The following is a 21,222-nucleotide window of genomic DNA, read 5'->3' on the forward strand; positions in this document are numbered from 1 at the left end:
TTTTGCTTTATATCTTAAGCGTTAAATTCATTGATTCTAAAGTATATTTTTCAATCGTCTTTCAAAAGCTCTCAGAGCACAGTCAGCTCTTTGAAATTACTACTAGAATTATTCAAATCATATTTTATCAACGCACATTAATAATCGCGAGGGCGGACATACAATTTTTACGCGTAGGTGTGGAGGTCCCAAGAAATACTCAAACCTCATTCTTTCAGGTCATACATGGCTTCTGTAACCGCGTCTATTTCTGTTACTTCCTGTTAGATACCAAAACATCGAGTGTTTCTCTAAGTAGAAGCATCGCTTCTGCAGGCTCGAAGTGCAAACAATATAATCAGCTTGGTCTCGATATCGCTTCCATTGCAATTAAAATGCAATGTTGTCGTACACGTATTTCACGTGATTACAACGTCAAAGTATATTTACAATTAACGTCGTTTGCACCACAATTTTATTGAAATCCAAAAGAACGTCTCGTTTGTATTCAATTTCGCAAAGCTTCCGTTACAACTCAGTCATCGTGAACTCCATTTTTCACTTTCCTGTGATTATCAACGAAATCCTCTTTTTAATTTTCATCCCCCAATTCGGATGTCAATCAGAAACTCCGTGAACACTCCAGCCCGATGCCATTCACTTTCCATAATAAATGACGTTCTACTGATGAAATAATTCAGGTCCCGCATAATAGGCGGATTCACCTGGCGGCGAGCATCCGCGAGTGCAATTCTCTTCTCAGAGCATGATGTGAGCCTGCATTCTGGGAACAGCAGCTGTTCCTTTCCCTCGATCTCCTCGTTCCCTTCATCTCAGCCTCTCCTCCGACAGCTGCGCTTCGTGATCCACTCGTACCTACACCTCGGGACCTTTCACGGTCCCAACTAACCGTCTGTTCGGTTCAAAATACGCGGACACGAGATTATGCCACAAAAGACAGCGGTGGACCGTTACAGCGAATCAGAATAAACGAAATCCAACTCTTAGATCGGATACTTGAAAATCGCGCGAGTCTTGATTATTCCTTTGTTGCACTGTTAGACTTGTAGCGTTAAATTAAATATACTGCTACTTCTGGCTATTACATGTAGCAAAATTTATCATTTTACAACACAAATTGTAGTTAGAAAACATCTTTCATTCAACTCATTTCATTTTACGGTCTCTTTCAACTCCATTTGTTTAATTAAATTCAGGACATGTCGAGCAGGAGTGACTTCCTCATCGAGTTCAATTTAACAACACAATAACAGTGTGGGATTCAATCTTTCATTACTGATTTTTACATTATATAAAGAAGGATATTATACAACTTTTATACACGGGAAAACATGCTGTTGAATGAAAATGAAGTTGCTCGAATTAAACTTTAACGTCACGGGCTGCCACAAACATAAATAATTCACGCAATTGTATTAACTAGCTGATGTTTCTCATTCATTAGTACCGATGTTGTTTCAACAATTTCATTTCAATTCCACTGATCTTGTTGATACAAAATAATTTCTTTCTGTGTAGAAAAGCAATTTCTAAAATCTTTCTAAAATTCCTACACTTCTACATTTTATTATATTAGACTTGAACATTACAATGACATAAAGAGAAGTGAATTTTCACAATCTTATTCTTGACAGAAACTTATTAGAGCCACATGTTAATCTCCTCTCAATACGCTAATTGGAGCTAGGAAAATCCAAGGATGCTTAACGTCGCTGAGTACATCATATTTGAAGCACGTGTACCGCAGAGAGAACAGAACGCTGCGTCAGCTGGTAAACTTTGCAATTCGATAAGCTCGAATATGTATTTAATATTACGCTGCAGTAATGCATTCAAATGCGCATCAGACTTGTAATTTATGCAAGAGAATTACGAATAATTCTGGGAAACGTCAGGAGTCACGTTGCGATGTACAAAGTGCCACGACAAAAGGGCGTAGAAACCGCGTAGCTTTAAAACGAACAGTGGTCTTATAGCGAATTCGGTTGCTTGCACTAGTGCATCGAGTGCACGCTAAGGCTTGCTTGCAGTCAATTCTTATATTCAAGGATCGTCTTAAATATCTCTTGAAATATTTCGTAGCCAGCAAAGTGATCTGTGTACCATCCATGCGGATCGTTTTACGGCTTGAACGTGTATTTAAGGCAAAGTTAAATATAAAAATGGACTATAAGCAGGCCTTAGCGTGCGCTCAGTGCGCACCAGTGCGAGCAATCGAATTCGCTATTAGTTTTGAACGAAGATCCTCTCCGATCTTAATATCTGAATTTGATCCTTACACTGAATAAAAATCTGATAGATTCAACCAGTCGTCTGTTAGAAAATGAACGAATCAGAATTCCCTTTAGAATTTACCAGATTTGTAGTGAAGTCTAGCAAACTTCTGGTTATCAAATATCTTTCATGGTAAATCCTAAAGGAATTCTGGTAAATCCTAAAGGAATTCTGATTCGTCCATTTTCGAACAGACGACTGGTTGAATCTATTAGATCTTTTTTCAGTGTAAGATTAAAGTTGAGCAACGTTTGGTGAAACCGGGCATTAAAGTTTGCACTGAAAAAAAATCTGATAGATTCAACCAGTCGTCTGTTAGAAAATGGACGAATCAGAATTCCCTTTAGGATTTACCAGATTTGTAGTGAAGTCTAGCAAACTTCTGGTTATCAAATATCTTTCATGGTAAATCCTAAAGGAATTCTGGTAAATCCTAAAGGAATTCTGATTCGTCCATTTTCGAACAGACGACTGGTTGAATCTATCAGACTTTTTTTCAGTGTGCCCTCATCCTACATTACGTATCGCCGCGTCTCGCTACAGCGCACTTGATACGCGCAAGAAAAATCGCGACTCGTCCTTGCGTAAGCATTTTTCCGATTTTTCACCGCTTATCGCGCGGTGTCTCACGCGCGTGAATGCTTCTCCGTAATTATCGTCGAGTCACGCTGAGAAACGCGGTATGAATGAGATCTTTTCGCGCGAAGTTGACTCACCCGTTGTCAATGCCAGGACAGCAGCCAGCAGCAGCAACATAGCGACGACGTGGATGGGTGTCTTGTACCCTCCGCCTGGAGGATCTCGCCACATCCTTACCGCGGCTCTTCCGAGTGCACTGATCACCTGATTTCACATAAAACACACCGGATTGAACGACACGCGCGTCGTGAGGCGATCGCCGACGACCCGATCTCGATGGTGTCCCGATATCGAAGCAGGAAAGCGCGTTTCGCGATTTTGTTGTAAATCGAGGGCCCGTGAGTTTGACGGGTTAACACGAGGGAACTCTCGCTTAGTTCAAGGTCGGTTGGTCGGCAACCGTTGGAGGCGCGATCTCACTTTCAACGCGCGTGACAGTTAAGCGTGCTTTAAGCAACTCGCGTGATACGCTCCCAAAATTAATGAAATTGAAATCGTTCTAGGCTAATAGAAATTGTAAATGTGATTGGATTATGCGGCAGGATTGCTGCTCCGTGAACTCTGATTAATTGGTCGTAAACGTGTCTGATACATTAGTCACTTTTGACTCGGTGATCATCGCAGAATTGTAAATTGAGACTGAAAGTGCTGGTGTGTGCAGCACGGAAACATAATTGTTGCATTAAACGCGATTGTTATTAGATAGTACTATGGAAGATTTTACAAATAATTATTAACTTTGCCTTTTATACCGAAGTCTCATAATATAAGATAATTTCTTAACGTTCTTAATGTGTAATTAATTGCTATCATTAATTGCTTAAAATAGATTTATACTAAATCAACTCTCTAAAAATCAATCGGTGATCCACTGATCGACTTTTAGAGAGTATTTTAAGCAATGATAGCGATTAATTATATTAAGAATATTAAAAAATTATTTTATTATAGGACTTTATAAAATGCAAATTTGACAATTATTTATAAAATGTTCCTGTGCTAAATCTATTTAAGCGAAAATTTGCCGACGCGTCGACAGAAGAAGTAATTGAAGGAATTGAAGACTCCAGTTTGTAAACAGACCGTCTTCCTTTTAAGCACCCGAAAGAATTGATTTCTAATGCTCGGAAGAGCCGATTTTCCGGATCTGATCGACGCGGATACACCGATCCTCCGTCGGCTTCAGGAACCTATAAGCGTCCAGACGAGGAAGCGAAAGGGTGCCTCCTACAAGCGCCGTCCCCGTCACGAGGAAGCGTGCGATTAAAGTCGCGAGGGAAAGTTCTGTAAAAGGCATGGAGGTCTCTCCTCGGCGTCCGTCGGTCCGCGATAATCCGCCGCGCCGGAGCGCGAGTGAGCGCGCTATCTCGTTGCGGAACGGAGTGGAAGTGCACGTGCTGAATCGCTGATAGCAAGGGTTACGGGTTGAAGAAACAGCGGACGAGTCGTCGAGGGAGGGGCGCGGGGGGGGGGGTTTGAGGGTTGCGAAGGGCGGCGGGGAGGGAGCGGCGCGGGAGGGGATGAAGAGACGCGGGGGAGGGGGAGGAGGGAGACAAAATGTGGCGGAGTTGAACGACTCGTCACGGGGCTGCTCCCTCTCGGCGAGTTTATTGATCGCAGGGTGCGGAGCGGTTCAATCTACCCCTCGCGCGCGGTGCGCGCCATGCCTGCCATCCGGTGCTCGGGGCTAGCCAGGCGGCCACGACGGTGTCCGTGGACCCCCGTTAAAGTCCTCACGCCTCCCCCGAACCCCCCCCCCTCCCCCGCTCGTCCCCCGCGTAGCCCGAAATTGTTTCCCGATCCGTCGGAGGATGCCCGTACATCTCGCGGTGGTCGATCGCGTCGGCTCGCGGAATCGAGACGCGACGCCCGCATTTTACGTCACCGTCGCGTTACATCATGTAACTCGGCCGGTGTACATACACGGCGAGCCGCGGCAAAGAATTGCATTACAGGAAGAGACGACCGGGGGACGCCAGAGGCGGCGAGGATCGCGGTTTTACTCGTAGAGACCGATAATCTCGCGGCCGTGAGGGAAGACGAGTTCGCGAAGCCGCTCGCGCTGGCGAACGGCTGATCTTCCCCGCGCGAAAAGAAACGAATTCGCGAACGACCGGGGGAGAGAGAGAGAGGGAAAGAGAAAGAGAGTCTCGGCCGCCGAGAGAGAATCCCGGCGACGAAAAGTCGACGACAAAAGGAACGAAAAAGCATGTCGCGACCATATGAGAAGCGGAGTAACTGACAAAAAGGGATCCGGACTGTGTGTGTGTGTGTGTGTGTGTGTGTGTGTGTATGTGAGACGCGGACTGGCCAGGCCGCTCGCGTTTGAGAGAGCGATTAGCACAAAGACGCGAACGGAATCGATGTCCTAGATCTCGGTTCGCTCCTCTTATAAATCGGCGACTGGCGCGAAAAGCGATTCTTTTCCCTCTCGGGGGGGGGGGGGGGGAGGGAACTCGATCGAGATCCGTCGGACCGTCGGCGATCGCGTCCACCGAATTCTCCAGCCTCCGCTGGCGAGCGGATCGATCGCACGATTTGAAATCGTCCGGAAATCGGCGCGCACGCACAAGCACGTTCACTACCGATAACGTTCCACCGCGCGCACCCACGCACGCACGCAGGCACGCGCGCACGCACGCATGCAGACACACACACGCATACACAAGCACGCATACAGCCACCCGCGAGCGATTTCGCGAAATCGGTTCGCTTTCTCGCAGATTCCCTCTTCCCTCCCCTCCCCCCCCCCGCCCCCCTCGTCGAGGGGACCGTCACCGAGACGAGGGAGGCAAGAGGCCGCGGTGCTCCGATCTTACGTACCGACGACGATTGTCGTGTGTGAAAACTCGCAGGGCACAAATGCACGCCGACCAAGATCGGAGCGGAGAAACGAGCACTCTCCGGATTCACGAACGACCGAACGTAGAGTGCGGCGTCGTTTGCTTCGGAGCGGCGGCTGTTCCTCGGCTATCTCGAGGTCGGTGGCGGTGGTAGCGGCGGTGGGGGTCGTCGGCGTGAACACACACGCCACTCGGCGCGGAATGAGAGAGAGGGGGGGGGAGAGGGTGCCATCGCCGGCAGGGCCGTCCGGAGGATGTAACCCCCTCGGAACGGACGCGCGAGAGAAGACGCGGACACTCGGATTTAAAACGTCGGACGCGCGCGGAATTTCGAAAACACTTGCCGCGACGGACCGGAGAAGTTTTAACGCGCCGGAAACGCGCGCGTGCGTTTGCGCAACAAAATTCGTTCGCGCGGCGATCTAGAAAATTAATCAGGCAGTGTTTATAGAAATTGAGAGGAACGCGACGGATTTATCTCGCGTACCCGTCCCTATTTTCCCCGCCACTATTCAGTGGAATTAATGTGTAATGAAAGAATTTGCAAGCGAATTGTTTCACGAATCTTCACGGACACGCGTCCACGGGACGTGCGATAGTTAATCGTGCGCGAAGAGTTTTCTTTTAAAATTTACCTGAAAATCAGGCAATCGTGAAACATGGCATTTCAAAGAATTTTATGAGTTTCTTGAAATTTTCCTATATTTTAAAAGTAAATGTAAAATGTAAGTAAGTAAAAGTAAGCAAATGTAAGTAAATTAAAAAAAAACTATCTCATAAAATTCTCGAAATGCCAAGGTGTCCCGCAATTACATGATTTGCAGGATGCATTTTAGGGGAAAATTCTCCCCGTGTACATTCGAGTTCCTCAATGAGGTAATTAAATCGCGGGAATTGAGACTCGGCAATTCTCTCTCCGGACACTTGGACCGGGGTGCCGAAAATTAGTCGACCGGCACTACCGGTTAGCCGACCTTTGTCGCACGCGGCGGAAACGGCCAATGGACCAAATATATATGAAATATGTATATTTGTGTGCGTACACGCGCGCGTTTGCGCGGGCGCATCTCCGCGGATATTCGCGGAATGCCTGTAGGCTCGTTACGGCGATAAATGATTATCGGCGATCATAGAAAGCAATAGCCAATAATATGCGCCCAGCTAGTAAGGGGCGGGGGGGATAAATTAGATCGATAAGACACCGCGGGCAATTACATAGCAAAATTTGCAAAATACTTGTTGGGACGAGGAATAACTTGGGACGCTTCTTATCATTATCTTAATTCGACACTATCTATATATGTAATGATATTTGATAACTTCGATAAAGCGGCCCAGATAATTGCACACGGACAGCCCGTGTTTTAGTGGAGAAAACACATAACTACAAATTATAATAATAAATTGAATACAGCTCGAAATGTAACACGCGAAACAAAGGTGACAATCTATAGTGAAGTATTATGTAATGTTATAAACGTGTAATAGAAACTTTACGAATTCAATATTTTTTCACATAAATGTTTCTTGTTAATTTCTGGAAAGCAGCTGTTTTAATTGCTTCATTATTTAATTATATCACGTTCGACCCGGGCTTCTCATTACTTTGGCTGATAGAAGATAAGATGAACGTTATGCTGTATATAAAAATATTACATTTCAAAGTACGTTATATTGATTTAATCGATTATATAATAGAGAATTATTAGACTGATCCCAGTAAGCACCAACAGTTGCATAACATCAACATTATAATTTCTCATTCAACAATATAAATGTAATATCACACTGCATATTGTACAGTTACATTGTTGAGTAGAAAATTATAATGTTAAAGTTATGTAACTGTTGGTGTTTACTGTAACTGTAGCTAAAACTCAAAATAATAATTGATCTCAGCATTGATTCAAAAATGCTCTTGAAGAATACTATCGCTCTTAATTTTAATATATTAGAGCTTTAAATCGCTCTTTTTCTTTCTCTTCCTTCCTATATACTGCGACATATACAATTTATACGTTTGAAGAGAGCGCGGTTTTGAACATCAGGGATGTTACTGCGGTGAGAGAAGATTGATTGTGTGAGAGGTCAGTAAATTCTCTGAAATAGTACTGATTCGCAACGGCACATCCATGTTATCCAGGACGTAGGAACTACATAGCCACATTTTTCGAGATGATAAAACGCTAAGTTCTTGGTTCATATCCGTGGTAAGTCCACAAATGCAGAATCGGTATCAATGTGGTATGATATACGTATTATACATACATACAGGCTGAATATTAACATGGATGTACCAACCTTTTACTACAGGAGATGAATTACCGACCGCAACCGGAAAAAAAGGAAACAATCTCGTTATATGCGTCTCAATCATGTAATGTCTCCTTATATTTCTCGAGATACAATTAGATATTATATGATTGAGACACATATAACGAGATTGTTTCCATTTTTCCCAGGTTTGGCTACGCAGTTGCGTTCGGTAATTCATCTCCTATGGTAAAAGTTTGATAAACCAGGGTTGGATAAGTTGAATTAAATTTAACCTAGTTAAGACACAAGTTAATCCATAATACAATTAATTGAATCGAAAATTAAGTTAGTAATAAGAAGAAATTTTTAAGTTAAAAGTTAAATTACTTTTACATAAAATCTCCGAGACTTACGATCACGTAAATTGCATTGAATATCGCGACTAGCGTTTGAACAATCACTACGCAGAACATGGTCCATTGCATATGCAAACAATTTCACGCGAGTTCGAGAATCAAAACCCCATATAACGGCCGTGTTCCAAAATTCATTACCAGCGCTAAAGATCTACACATAATAAACGTATACAGTAGATTTTAGAGCTGGCAGTGAATTTTGGAACATTGTACATACAAGAGAGACTACCAATGTAGACTGACACACGGCATCTTGCGACGCCTTTATAGCCATCGCACACAAAATTGCATAGTTGCATATGCATAGCACAAGACCGTCTGGACCAATGAGCATGTTATGTAAATCAATATGGCGACTCAATGCTCGATGTTCATTGGTTTAAACGGCTTTCATGCTATGCACATGCAGCTATATGCAATTTTGTGTGCGATGGCCCTAAACCAATGAGCATCGAGTTTGTAGCTTCGGGAGGAAGAAGACAGAGTGCGCACCGCACAATCTTCCTTCACACCCTTCACACATTCTCCTTGATCCGTGCCTCGAGTTGTTATGTTTGCGCGACAAATCACGAACGTTATTGATACAACGCTAAATTAATTAATTGCAAATACATTAATGACAATATCGGCGTATTATGGATGTGGATCTTCTGAGACCGGGCACCGTGCCAATCTCGCCTGACACGATACTGTGGTTTGAGTTTTTATTGAATCCCTCGTTGCTCCAGAAACACCTGTCAAAACCTTTCCCGGGTGAGCAACTGTAGCACGTAATGCCGCATGAAATCCAATTATTCCAGGAATAATATTAGCCGCGCCTATTATTACTAATTAGAATAACATGAATATTTCTAACATTAACCCTTTCGTGACCATTGGAGCATGTAAGTTTCACGTACAAAATTTAAAGACTCAATGACTCGTTATGCATTCTGTTACTGAACAAACACATCAAGAAATAATAATTTAGTCATGAAAGAGTTAAGAAATGTTGAATAATAAATGGTGTATTTTATACGTTTGATGAAACTTTTTGTTATTCATTCGCGCAGTGTTGAGCGAGTAATATTAATTTTACATTAAACGAAAACTTCTTAAACCCTGTAATTTCAGATCCATCGCCGACGGACCTGATAATAAAATTTATGACGATTAATAATGATCAAAAAGAGACCGAGCCGAAAGCGATTGATGCGGAGTCTACCGACGTAAAACCCAACGGCACAAACAAATGGTCACACAGAAACTTGGCGTTGAAGATACTTTCTCTGAAAGTAGCGGCTTACCTTAAATGGGACTTGGACGTGCTAGAGAAGAAGCTACCTCTGCCGATACAGTTGACGTTGCTGCAAGATCTATTTTACATCGCCGCAGATGTCGTGTTGGAAATTCCTACAATTCCGGAATTCTTCATGGAAACAGCTTCCGATCAGCTCCTGTTCACTCTGGTTTTATATCACAGGTGGCATCTAAGAGCGATTATTTGTAGGGCGCTCAGCAATAAACAGCCAAAACAACAGTTACTTCACATGTGAGTTTTACATTTGTAGCGCGAATGTATATTACAGTACCTTGACACGATTTTACTTTATTAGACCCGGTACTCAGGAATCGACGTACGTACCACCGGGTATAGTGGATGATATTATTAGGAAATTAGAAGCGCACATACCAAGCAGTGTAAATGCCCTCAACAGTATTTTACAAATGTCCGACATAAAGCCAAAGGTTCTGTCTTTCGATACTTTCCAAATACCGACCGAAGACAGTACGGAGATCAAGCAGAATTGGGAAAATATGTACCTGGTGAACATAGACGAGTTGAAATGCCAGGTACGAGAAGCTGGATATTATTATCCTCATTGGAGAGTTGACAGAGTATACTGGAAAGCTGATTTGCTTCTTAGATACATTACGATCTCGCCATGTTTCACTTGCTGAGGGAGGAGTATCAAGACGCCAAACAGCACATTAAACAAGCGAAAGAGCTGTACAGTAATTTTAATGCGGCAGAAAAATTGACGTATTGTAAGATGCAAAAGGAGTTCTTGGACGGCTGTTGTTTGGCGTGCGAGGTGCCGCTGGAGGAAGTCACGCCTAGTCTTACGCAACGTTTGCACACCTCTATCAAAGATCAATACACTGTGGGTATACTTTTATGCATTTACCACACGTACATACTTTCGAATGTTATATATTCACGATACACGCAAAATCTGCAGAATATATTGCAGATTTTGCAAGCAGACAATGTTTTCAGGGAGATACCACAGGTTTATAGAGATAATTTGGAGCTGGATGTGCAAGGTGGGTTGGTTAACAGGAAATTCGTGGTCGCCCGGGATCTTCTGCTGCAAATAGAGTGCTTGAATCTGGTTAGAAAGATCCTCGACGACAGTATAATCTTGGGTGATTATGTAACTGAAATTAAGGCAGCTGGTATGAAAGGCCTGGAAGTTTTGTTCTGGGTAAAAATAACTTTTATTCTTTTTTTTACGCGTTTCTCAATGAAATTCTTTGATCGTGGGGTAAAATCATTTCTCTTAATTTTTAAATAATTGAAAATAAAATTTTCTAGTTTGCTATTATTCTGTAAAATGACTTTCCCTAACTTTTTTGAATATACATTAACTAATATTAGCTGTTGATATAATTTTTAATAAAATAGCTTTCCTAAATTATTAAATAACGAATTATATAATTATTATTAATGACATTTTCCTATGTACCAGGCTTTAGATAACGTCTTGGAAAAAGCAACGACTACGGATAAAAAACGAATTTCACGTTACCTTCTTTATCTTATAAACACTGCTAATATAGAAGGGCTTGCTTCAAAGGTATTCAACAATCCTTCTTACACATCGTTATTCGATGAAGCGGAACTCAGTACTCTTCAAGAAGCGGCCACTTCTGGCGAGATAGAATTACCAAACTTGTTGCTGCATAACGATTGGGGTATCCCATCCGTACCATATATACGTAAGTATAAGCTCTGAAAAAAAGCAAAGAGAATGTCATTAGAGATATTAGCAAGATTAAATTTCACAATCTTTCACGGTGACTGAAAATTTGCTGTTCGCTAAAATTTCTAGAAAACTCTAGGATCGAAGTGTTCGAATTGGAACAGAAGCTGATAGAGTCGTACAATCCTCATGTAATCCGTGAAACGTTGATCCATCTGGACGGAAAACATCGAATGAAACCGTTGTATCATGTAAATGGCTGTTGGGAGTTGCCCATTCCATTGCAAAGCGTGGTGATGTCGCTCCCCAGGGGATTTATCCAGGATTATTCGTACGTCCTGCTCGCGAAGAGTCGAGAATTGGTGACTTCCAAAAACTTCGACGGTGCCATCGAACTGCTCAAGATATTGGATAAGGAGTTACAGGAACATGGGAAGAGCGGAGGATCGTTAATCTTCAAGCTGTGCAAATTAGTGAACTGGGAATGCCTGCTCGTTGAGATATGGAACTGTTTCCAGGCTTGGCCGGTGACAAACAACTGTACGCGAAAAATTATAAACGCCTGTAAAAGGAACGAGGAATGTGTAATAGTAAACGAGTACAATACTTTCAGGCGATGTGCAGAGTATGGTTGTACGCAGTAAACAGTGCCTTGGTGTGTTACAAGCATCCGATCAGCTGATTCCGCGACAAGAAATAATAGAATACTGTACGGTCTTCCTCCTAAATATGGCTGAATGGGATTATCTCACTAGCTTAGAGAAACGCTGGAATTGCACTGAATTTGCTGCTGCCATTAGCAGCGTTTGCCAGGACATCGTCAAGTACAAAGGGACCCGCAAATTTCCGCGAGACGCATGGGATATGAGTATGTTTTTTTTTTAGTTAAAATCATATAGAATTTTGTTAAAAATTTGTCCCTTGAGCTTTAAAACTTTCTATGAATATGATTTTCCTTCAAAGTTTCGCAAATAATCTAATTCTGCGTATTTTATACTAAAAAGTAAAAGGTAAACAGCAAAAATAAGAGTTTTATCGAGTAAAATCATGTGTTCTCTCTTAGTTTTAGCAGCATTCGGCCCCGTCAGGGATCAGTCACAAAAACGCAGCAGTAGCGGCAGCAACAGCGGTGGTTCTGGCGCGTCAAGAGACGTTGCCACTAGTATCGCCCATACGCTTACTCGACTACGGGAACCGATGGTCCTCACTGTGGTGATATCGTTATTGGCTCGTTTGCGCAATGTCTTGCGCGACGAGTCCAGTTTGGAATTACACACGCAGTATCTATCCCTTTGGCCCGCCGGAGTGCCAAAGTACGTTCATCGTATTAACATATTCCAACAATATCGCATTTGAATATTACTGACTCTTTCACTATTTCGGAAGTCAGCGGTGTCTTTTAACGTCTTAGTAATTACAGAAATTAACGTTTACAGTGCAAATTCGTATAACATCAGACACATTGGAGAACTGTTGTTCCAGCTGTTGACGCAAGCGTTAAAATATTATCCCTGCAATGTGCCGTGGCTCAGGCTAATGGGTGACCTCAATTTTGGTACGTTTCGTCTCGCCAAAGTATCAAATATTGTTACACAATACTGTTTTATATGCACTTGTACGTATAATACCATCTGCGGTCTTTCCTTATTCTAGTTCTAGCATATTACGAGAGTGCAATGAGATACTATTTGGAGGCAATTATGATAGCCAGCGATTTGTTCAGTCAGCCCACACCACGCACGCAGATAGACGATCTAGTTTACAGAAGGATGATCAAGTGTTGCGCTCACTTGCAGTGCTACACTCAGGCGGCTGTGCTGTGTCAATTTTTGGAGGAGGTGGATTATTCCCTCGCGTTTAAAATGGCATCCAGCGATCAAAAGAGCTGCGCCGCGGCTGATGCTATGGACGCGTATTATCATTGCATTTGGGACTCGACGATACTCGAGTATCTCATACAATTGCACACGAAGCGCGGGGAGCATCACAGAAAGCAACTCGCGGTAAATAACTAAACTGAATCAAGTTACCAATAGTGACGTAATTATATGAATAACGACCGAACAATTGCCTTAGATAATTGAATTTCACACGACCAGATTTCTTTGCCTCGCTGTAATTCTCTACGAGAATTTCACTTTACAGATCAAAGTCATCGGTTTGCTGGAATTGAACTCCAACAACAACGAAGAGATCCAAAGAGAAGCGGCCAATATTCGCAAAGCTAAATTTTTGAGGGCGTTGGCAAAACAGTACGTTTATTAAAAGGACTGCTTGGGATTTGAAAATATATGTACGCATAATATCGGATGTAATTATATGCTGCAATACGTGCGTCCTTATGCATTGCGTGTTTTTTTACGTGTAAATGTATGCTACGTCATGAAACAATGTGTAAAATAAATACGTTGGATCGATGCATTATCTCGGCTTTGATTGTCGTTAGACGTTGCAGCCTAATCTATAATGTGCTCTCCGTGTCTAGAAACATTCTATTTTGTAGTCAATAAATGCGTCTAAAAAATTTGTGCAAGTTGACAAATTTTTTAAGCGTTTTGATTTGCTTATATTAAGTAGAATGTTTCTAGATGCAGGAAAGCACATTGTGGATCAGGCTGTAAAACTCGTGAAATTGTGTGCGATGTAAAAGTTGACAAATTGACAAAATTCATTATCGAAATAATGAACATTTTTATCATTAAACAATAATGATCTCCACACCTCCGTCTCTTGGCAAATATTTAAAACTATCGTTTTGTTGCGATAATAATAATTATTATCAGACAATTATGATTATTATCAGAATAATGAATTTTATATAATGTACTTTTAATGCGAAGAAACCGTTTCACAGTATAAATAATATGAAGGTTCGTGAGAGACCTAAATGCATTTTTTACTTTTGTTTTTGATACAAAGATCTGTTAAAACTACAAAAAAAAGCACTTTTCCCAAATAATAATTACAATGAAGATGTCATCCCCAAATGATTTCAAATAGATTCCATTCACAGTAAACATTAAACACAGTCGCTATCTGCTAAACTTGACGTTCAACAAAAATTTGTTATTAACAAAAAATATATTCCCCAAACGTTTAAATAATTTTTGCTAAATTTCCCCGAATGATTCCCCAAATTATATAAGGAAGAAAAATTCAAAAATATTCAATTTGTCTGCCAACCCTACGGCGGTCAATATTTCACGCAGGATAGCAATTTGAAATGTCGAACGCGAGTGCGTTGCCGACAGTGCCGACAGCGATTTCGAGGTTATGGTCGCTGATAGCGCTCGACGGTATCAAGCGGCAAGCACGATCATTCGTTCGTGTGTCCCGAGGAGACGCGACGTGTATCTTGTCGAGAGGTTATGGTCGCGATGGGCGCAGCGGAGAATTCCGTATGTTTCTCACTCACTAATCGAGATCGTTCTCGCTCAACGCCGAAATACCATTTCGCGGGCGGACGCGCGCATCGCGGCGAGGATCATCGTCGCGCCGGATCGCACGACATTCGCTTCTCGTCGACAATACGGTCGCTTGTGTTGCCACGTATGGTACCGCGAACGACGGCTCGCACTCCAACGGGAGTCTCTTTCCTTAGCTGTACAGTTATTTCTTTTTACGGTGCATTTCAAATGCGCCGCAAAAAGAAGTAAGTTGTACGTTCACTCGCGATTTTTGTAACTGCAACGAGAGTGGACGTTTTCAGTCTGAGCGAGATGTGTATTGTGATTAAAACTTTTTGACGCGTCTTTGCACAATCTTACAATATTTCTTTTGCGATGCAACCTCTCGCAATTTGTTTTTATGTAAGAGATGCTTTCTCTTTGCCGAAATAGAGTTAAGATAGGCGTTTCAACTTTTACAGATCATCAAGATCAATAAGTGGGACGGCTCAGCCGTGAAAAATGCCTTGGACGACGCGGTCAAGGATGTACTCACCAAGAAATACAGCTACATAGAAAATTTTGCTCTCCTCGACGGGAGACTCTTCCTCTGCGGGGTCGCTGTCACGATAGCCATCGTGGCGTTGTTGTGCGATTACTTGTATCCGTTCCCTGCGTCCAAGCCTGTTTTAATAGCCTGCGTCTCCTTCTACTTTCTTCTAATGGGACTCTTGACTCTGTATACGACCTACAAAGAGAAAGGCATATTTGTAGTTGCGGTTCAAAGGTGAATTTTTCTCCGATACATAATCAATTTATCCTCTTATTTTCATATCTGCTTAATGCTCTTATTTGAGCCATATTGTTTTTACTCTGCTCCCTTTTGCTCATCTTTTATACTAAAAATCTATCATTCACGTAACGTAAACTATAGAGTTTCAGTATAGTTTATGCTACCAGTGGGAGAAAACGAACGCAAGCTTTAAGCTTACAAGGGGAAGAATCAAGCAGTCATATTTAATGCCGAATGTATAACGGAAATATGGATCTGTGGAATTGCACTAGATATCATAATCTCTTTTGTTTTCAGAGACCCGGCAGGTTTCAATCCCGACATGATTTGGGAGGCGAGTTCCTATTTGAAAAAGTATGACGACAAGTACAATTTGGTGTTGTCAGTCAGGAGCGCGTCGATGGGGGTCTTTAATGAGATAAGTGTAACCAAATCTGTCGCGAATTTCATCGACGTTAACGGTGTGGTGATACCGGAATTGATAGAGGCCGTGGTGATGGGCATGCATGACAGCCTGACGTCGCAGCGCAAGGAGAAGTAGCGCAGAAGTTCTGAACTCTAACCAGTAAAGCTATTTTTTCTCTCTCTCTAAACTGAATAAGTGTTTTCGTCTCCTCTGAGACTGCGCACGTTCGTCGGTGCTTCGGCCGCGCATTAAGGTATATGCAATCCAATCTCGTGTAACGATGTAAATAACACGTAAAAATAAGAAGCCAAGTATCTCGCATTTATGTATTGTAATTATTATACTCTACCTGAAATGAGAACGGACATAAATCTTTTTCTAGACACAAACGAGCATTTGTTACTTGTTCCCTCTACCTTGCACGGAAGCTGCTGATAGAGTTAGTCTAGTGTCTGATACTGAAGAAGCAACGAAACTATGTGTGCAACCGGAATTTTAATTCTCTTCTTAGAAATTTTGATTCGAGAAACCTCTTTTCGAGATACATTCTAATGATTTTAATAACATGATAAGGATATGTGTTCTATACTGAGAACTGTTCTTCGCCAGTGATTAGTTGAAATAAAAACGTAACTGGCAAAATTATTCGACGTACCTGGCAATACTTTATTTCGGGAAATACACAACGTTTCGACCGAGAATTCCGGTTCTTTTCGAGTGAAAAGCGTCTTGATTGCATTCTAAAGTCAGACAAGTGTCGACCAGTCGAAATCTGAAGACTAAAATTATCGCGTGTCAAAAACAGAGTTACAGAATATAAAAGTGACAAAGGTACAAAAAAATTGACACGTTTGTCAAGAAGTATAAGGAATAGTAATGCCCAGTAATGTCGCAAATCTGTACACCACAATGCCCTCAGCGGTTTCCCCTTCGTATATTCCTAACAATGATTTCTGGAAAATCGCAAAAGATGCAAATCTCGGTTTTTCTATCAGAATAAATTCTAGTTTGGTAATTTTCTGTCATTTGCAAGGCGCGCTTTCTAATTTTCACTGTCCAGATAAATTCTGTCGATAATTAATAACTTTTTGAAAATCTCGAAAAACGCATACTCCGATTCTCGCTAATTTATACAAAAACGTATTCTAATAACTTTGATACTTTTTCGCGACTTTCTTAAGACATGTGTTCCAACTCTCGTTACCTTCTATCGAAATGAATTCTAATAATTAGTAATTCTTCAAGGATTTTAATACCGCGTTTCAATTATCGAGATGTTTCGCGCCGGATAGTGGACGCACACCGCTTGAACAGCTGGGCGTGAAGGCGCATTTGGCGCCTACTGTAACACCGCTTGTTGTCGAACGCGCGATCGTTCTCTCCACCGTCTGATCCGTTCCAGCTAAATTCCACTCGCGAGTGACTAAAACAAACCAGTTTTTATACAACTGTAAAAAATGACGACACTCAGGCCCTTCACGTGCAACGACTTGTTCAAATTCAACAATGTGTAAGTAATTTTCAAACGAGTCTCCCTCTCTTAACCTAAAAATTCAGTCCAACGACCGTTGCTGATTACTGCCGAGTGTTACGATTATGTTTGTCATTTTCAGGAATTTGGATCCACTCACGGAAACGGTATCCTTTTACCTAATCGACAATTAATAATAATGCGTTATTGCGTGACTTTTCACAGGCTTATTAAGTCAGTTTAATCATGATAGAAAAGTTGGTAAATGAAGCTAATGAGTCTTGAGAAAATACTTCATTCTAAATATTTAGTTATTTCGTTCGTAATGTATAATTTATGAAAGAATTTTATTCATAATAAAGAGAGTATTCATTGTCCAATAAGAGACTAAAGCGATCCTTGATTTGTCACATTTCCACCCTAGTACGGGCTTTCGTTTTACATGCATTATCTTTCACACTGGCCGGAGTACATTCAAGTGGCAGAGTCTCCGAGCGGCGAAATCATGGGTTACAGTAAGTCTATTTCTTGCGAGTAAAGCGCGAGTTTTCATTATTTAACGCTAACGTTATTATTATTTGAAACTGTTAAAGTTATGGGAAAAGCCGAGGGTCACGGGGAAAATTGGCATGGTCATGTAACGGCCCTCACAGTCTCTCCGGACTACAGAAGGCTGGGTCTTGCCGCGATGTTGATGAAGTATCTTGAGGACGTCTCGGAAAAGTGAACTATAATTTTATTAACTGCCACGGCTTACCGAGACTTACCTCTCGTTACATGTATTTTTGTTTCAATCAGGAAACAAGCGTATTTCGTGGACCTCTTCGTCAGGGTGAGCAACAAGGTGGCTATTACAATGTATCAACAATTGGGATATATTGTGTACAGGACAGTATTGGAATATTACAACGGGGACCCAGACGAAAATGCATATGGTAAAGCCTCCTTGAGAATCTAAAATGGTAAATCATTTGCGTGAGAGATATAAGGAACATTATCCTATTTTCAGATATGAGAAAAGCTCTGTCGAAGGACGTGAAAAAGAAATCTATGATTCCGCTAACACATCCTGTGAGACCGGAAGAGGTGGATTGAAGCATCGAGTTTCTCGCATTGAACAAGAAACTGAAAAAAATAAATTATATTCAAATTATCTGTACAAAATTGTCATAAGGATATATATATATATATATATATATATATATATATAATGCGTGTATAATATATGTTAAAAATACTAAATCTTGTCTGTAGCGACTTCTTATATTTGTCATAGAATACCGCATACCTTTCGACGGTTCTTATTAGCGTGCTCCGTCTCTCACAAATGAGATGATAAAATAGTTCGATAGCCTATCGGCATCTGTAAGATTGTATTAATGTGCAGTTTATTTGTTCCTCTGTACAATAGTACACAATGTTTTCCACTCATCTCGCTCGTACCTTTTTCATACGAATAAATAATAAATATAAATGTAAGATGTGAGATAGGCTCGGTAGAACGCGATTCAGATAGAGCTCGATTGTGTAAACTGCTAGCTGCCTATTTTGATTCTACTCTAACTTTTTAGAAACGCATGTCCGTCCTCATGATATTTACACGAATAGGTGAGTGTAATACGCGTACGATTCCTTCAACTACGTCATGATACACGGGTGCTAGTCACCCACGCAACAGCATTCGATACCGCTTCGATATATAAAAAATTAAGGACAAAATGTCATTCTTGCATCTCTTTGTACTGCTCTCAATAGTCTGAGGTTCGAATTATTCGTACAAACATTCACAATGTGCCTAAATGAAGCCGAGTATATGCGCGCCTATAGTCCGTCCACATTTTCAGACATTTAAAGGAGTTCGCGAAGACGTCTGAGACTTTAGACGTTCTCCAGACACCTTGCGCAGAGATCCTTTAAAAGTCGAGATTCGCTATTCTGCTCGGGACAGGCGCATAGTAGTCTCGAAAATTACAAAACCGTAGAAGTCTTGTACGTATTGCACGAAAGCCCTACTTTCAGCTCATATTTTGTAACTGCTAGAAGGAAGACGTTTACTAGTTACGTAGGACACGTCGAACGCGAGTACAAAACTTCTTTTTGTCTGACTCTCTCTCTCTCTTTCTTTTTCATTCTTTCATTCTCTCGTTTTCTATATATATATAAATATGTATATATATAGACAACGCTAAAATCGTATGTTTTAATACACAGTGTTGCACACGTATTACGCGTAGGAACGCAATGTTAATTATATTAAATAGTATATTTATATATAAATTACGTTCCCAATTACATCTATTTGGTCGTGTACCTGTAAAAAAAAAGAGAAAGAAACCGTGTAGCACTTACACCTTAAATAAATATCAGATACGAGACTAGCTGTTATCAAAGTTAATATGAGTATATCAGATTTTCCTTTGTTGATCGATCTCACAAGTAGCCTCACACAAAAAGGAAAATAGACGTTCGAAGAAGAAAGAAGTATAGTCAGTCTTTCTCTTTTTTGTCAATAGACGGGATGTGACATAGTTCCGTTTATAAGATCGATTTACTGTCCTGTGATGTATCCTGTAATGTTAAGAGAAAATTACCTTCATCTTTCCTCTCCTCCTTTTTTGTTTGAATATATCACAAAGTTGAATTTAATTTCAAATAAATTCAAGTTATAAAACTTATTATTTAAATTAAATTTAAATTCTCCCGCACGGCTCAGATCTGTATTAAATCTAGATTTTGAATTTTCATTAAATTTAAATCTGTGCAACAAGAATTAATTTCTTTTAATAAATCTAAAATAAATTCAAGCGATTGATTTTTCGTCCGACAAAGATCTGGATAGAATTAGAGACAGTTGTGTTATGGTTCACATGACATAGCGACAACATGCGTAGGCATGGAGGTATTCCGTTCGATATCGAAAAACGGGAAAGAACGCATCGCTGTATCATTCGAGATATACTCCTAAACATTTAATAACTTTGATTAATATATAATACACGACACGGAGTGAATACATCACTATTACGCAATATTTTACGCGTTCTTTTCGTTTCTGGTGTGTTCTTAATTTGATATATAAATACGTAGCAAAAGTCTCAGCATGATACGTAGCCGCAAGATGAAACTATTCGATGTGTAATCGCGCATACTAATTAGGCAGTGTTACAGATCGATTCGGTTCGATTTCAGCCGCCCTCTAGACCACCAGCACGATCGTTCGTGATTAGTTCTTGCGCTTATCGTTAAGTATTTACACAGATACGTTGTTATAAGCGTCGATACTAATTTACGTGCACATACGATGTAAACGTAAACATGATTCGAACGTGTTTGTGACTGCGCGTTTTGTAGAAAAAGAAACACGATGCATCGCACATCGCAGTGTACGACACTAATACTGCACTGTTACGCTGCCTTTATGTGATACAAACAAAAGAAAAATATGCATCATAATCAGATCTCCGCGCGCATCCAAGAAATATATCCAGTTATCTTTTCGAAAAATTAACGCGACCAGCCTTTTTATTAAGGTCTTTGGTGATCTGGCGTCGATTTCAATATATCAGGTTGAGTTGGAAGACAGCTTGAACCTGCAAAAATATAATTCATTAAATACTAGTCCAATAAAACATTGGTTAGAATTAACTAATTGCTGTTTTATTGAACAAAAAACAATTAAAGACTTATCATTTTTAACTTTTAACTTAAACTTTTTGTTGCTTGTCTATCAAAGAAATTAATTCTGAGAAAAATTCAATCAACATTTATGACA

At 40.9% G+C, this 21,222-nt stretch overlaps 5 protein-coding genes across 10 annotated transcripts in view; 3 read left to right on the forward strand and 2 right to left on the reverse strand.

The window, feature by feature from the left end:
* Positions 1–5,844, reverse strand: part of LOC105568377 (Down syndrome cell adhesion molecule-like protein Dscam2) — a 72,911-nt gene extending 67,067 nt beyond the window's left edge. The window contains exons 1-2 of the mRNA XM_012024008.1: positions 5,737–5,844; positions 2,991–3,117 (exon numbers count right to left, since the gene is read on the reverse strand). Of these exons, the coding sequence (XP_011879398.1) occupies positions 2,991–3,084 (94 nt within the window). The 5' untranslated portion in view covers positions 3,085–3,117; positions 5,737–5,844. The remainder of the gene's footprint in view (positions 1–2,990; positions 3,118–5,736) is intronic.
* Positions 5,845–8,935: 3,091 nt separating this feature from the next.
* LOC105568379 (integrator complex subunit 8) lies at positions 8,936–13,818 on the forward strand. Its single transcript, XM_012024009.1, has 12 exons — positions 8,936–9,181; positions 9,542–9,959; positions 10,024–10,261; positions 10,336–10,572; positions 10,651–10,896; positions 11,161–11,410; positions 11,524–11,934; positions 12,008–12,262; positions 12,458–12,707; positions 12,831–12,949; positions 13,048–13,397; positions 13,540–13,818. The coding sequence occupies exons 1-12, from the start codon at positions 9,064–9,066 to the stop codon at positions 13,657–13,659; spliced, it is 3,012 nt and encodes a 1,003-aa protein (XP_011879399.1). The 5' UTR covers positions 8,936–9,063; the 3' UTR covers positions 13,660–13,818.
* An 846-nt stretch (positions 13,819–14,664) lies between these two features.
* LOC105568380 (probable signal peptidase complex subunit 2) lies at positions 14,665–16,368 on the forward strand. Its single transcript, XM_012024010.1, has 3 exons — positions 14,665–14,792; positions 15,263–15,567; positions 15,871–16,368. The coding sequence occupies exons 1-3, from the start codon at positions 14,763–14,765 to the stop codon at positions 16,112–16,114; spliced, it is 579 nt and encodes a 192-aa protein (XP_011879400.1). The 5' UTR covers positions 14,665–14,762; the 3' UTR covers positions 16,115–16,368.
* A 910-nt stretch (positions 16,369–17,278) lies between these two features.
* On the forward strand, positions 17,279–18,714 carry LOC105568381 (N-alpha-acetyltransferase 20). The gene is made up of 6 exons (XM_012024011.1): positions 17,279–17,489; positions 17,593–17,617; positions 17,875–17,965; positions 18,044–18,173; positions 18,249–18,385; positions 18,460–18,714. Exons 1-6 carry the CDS (start codon positions 17,437–17,439, stop codon positions 18,543–18,545), a joined length of 522 nt encoding a protein of 173 aa, XP_011879401.1. The 5' UTR covers positions 17,279–17,436; the 3' UTR covers positions 18,546–18,714.
* A 104-nt stretch (positions 18,715–18,818) lies between these two features.
* Positions 18,819–21,222, reverse strand: part of LOC105568382 (uncharacterized protein CG43867) — a 72,303-nt gene continuing 69,899 nt past the window's right edge. For all 6 annotated transcript variants that reach the window (XM_012024014.1, XM_012024013.1, XM_012024018.1 and 3 more), the window contains one exon: positions 18,819–21,040. In XM_012024014.1, coding sequence (XP_011879404.1) covers positions 20,976–21,040 — 65 coding nt within the window. In that variant the 3' untranslated portion in view covers positions 18,819–20,975. The remainder of the gene's footprint in view (positions 21,041–21,222) is intronic.

The sequence above is a fragment of the Vollenhovia emeryi genome, unplaced genomic scaffold (genome assembly GCF_000949405.1).
Source record: "Vollenhovia emeryi isolate VEMERY1.0 unplaced genomic scaffold, V.emery_V1.0 DF939129.1, whole genome shotgun sequence".
Classification (NCBI taxonomy): Eukaryota; Metazoa; Arthropoda; class Insecta; order Hymenoptera; family Formicidae; genus Vollenhovia; species Vollenhovia emeryi.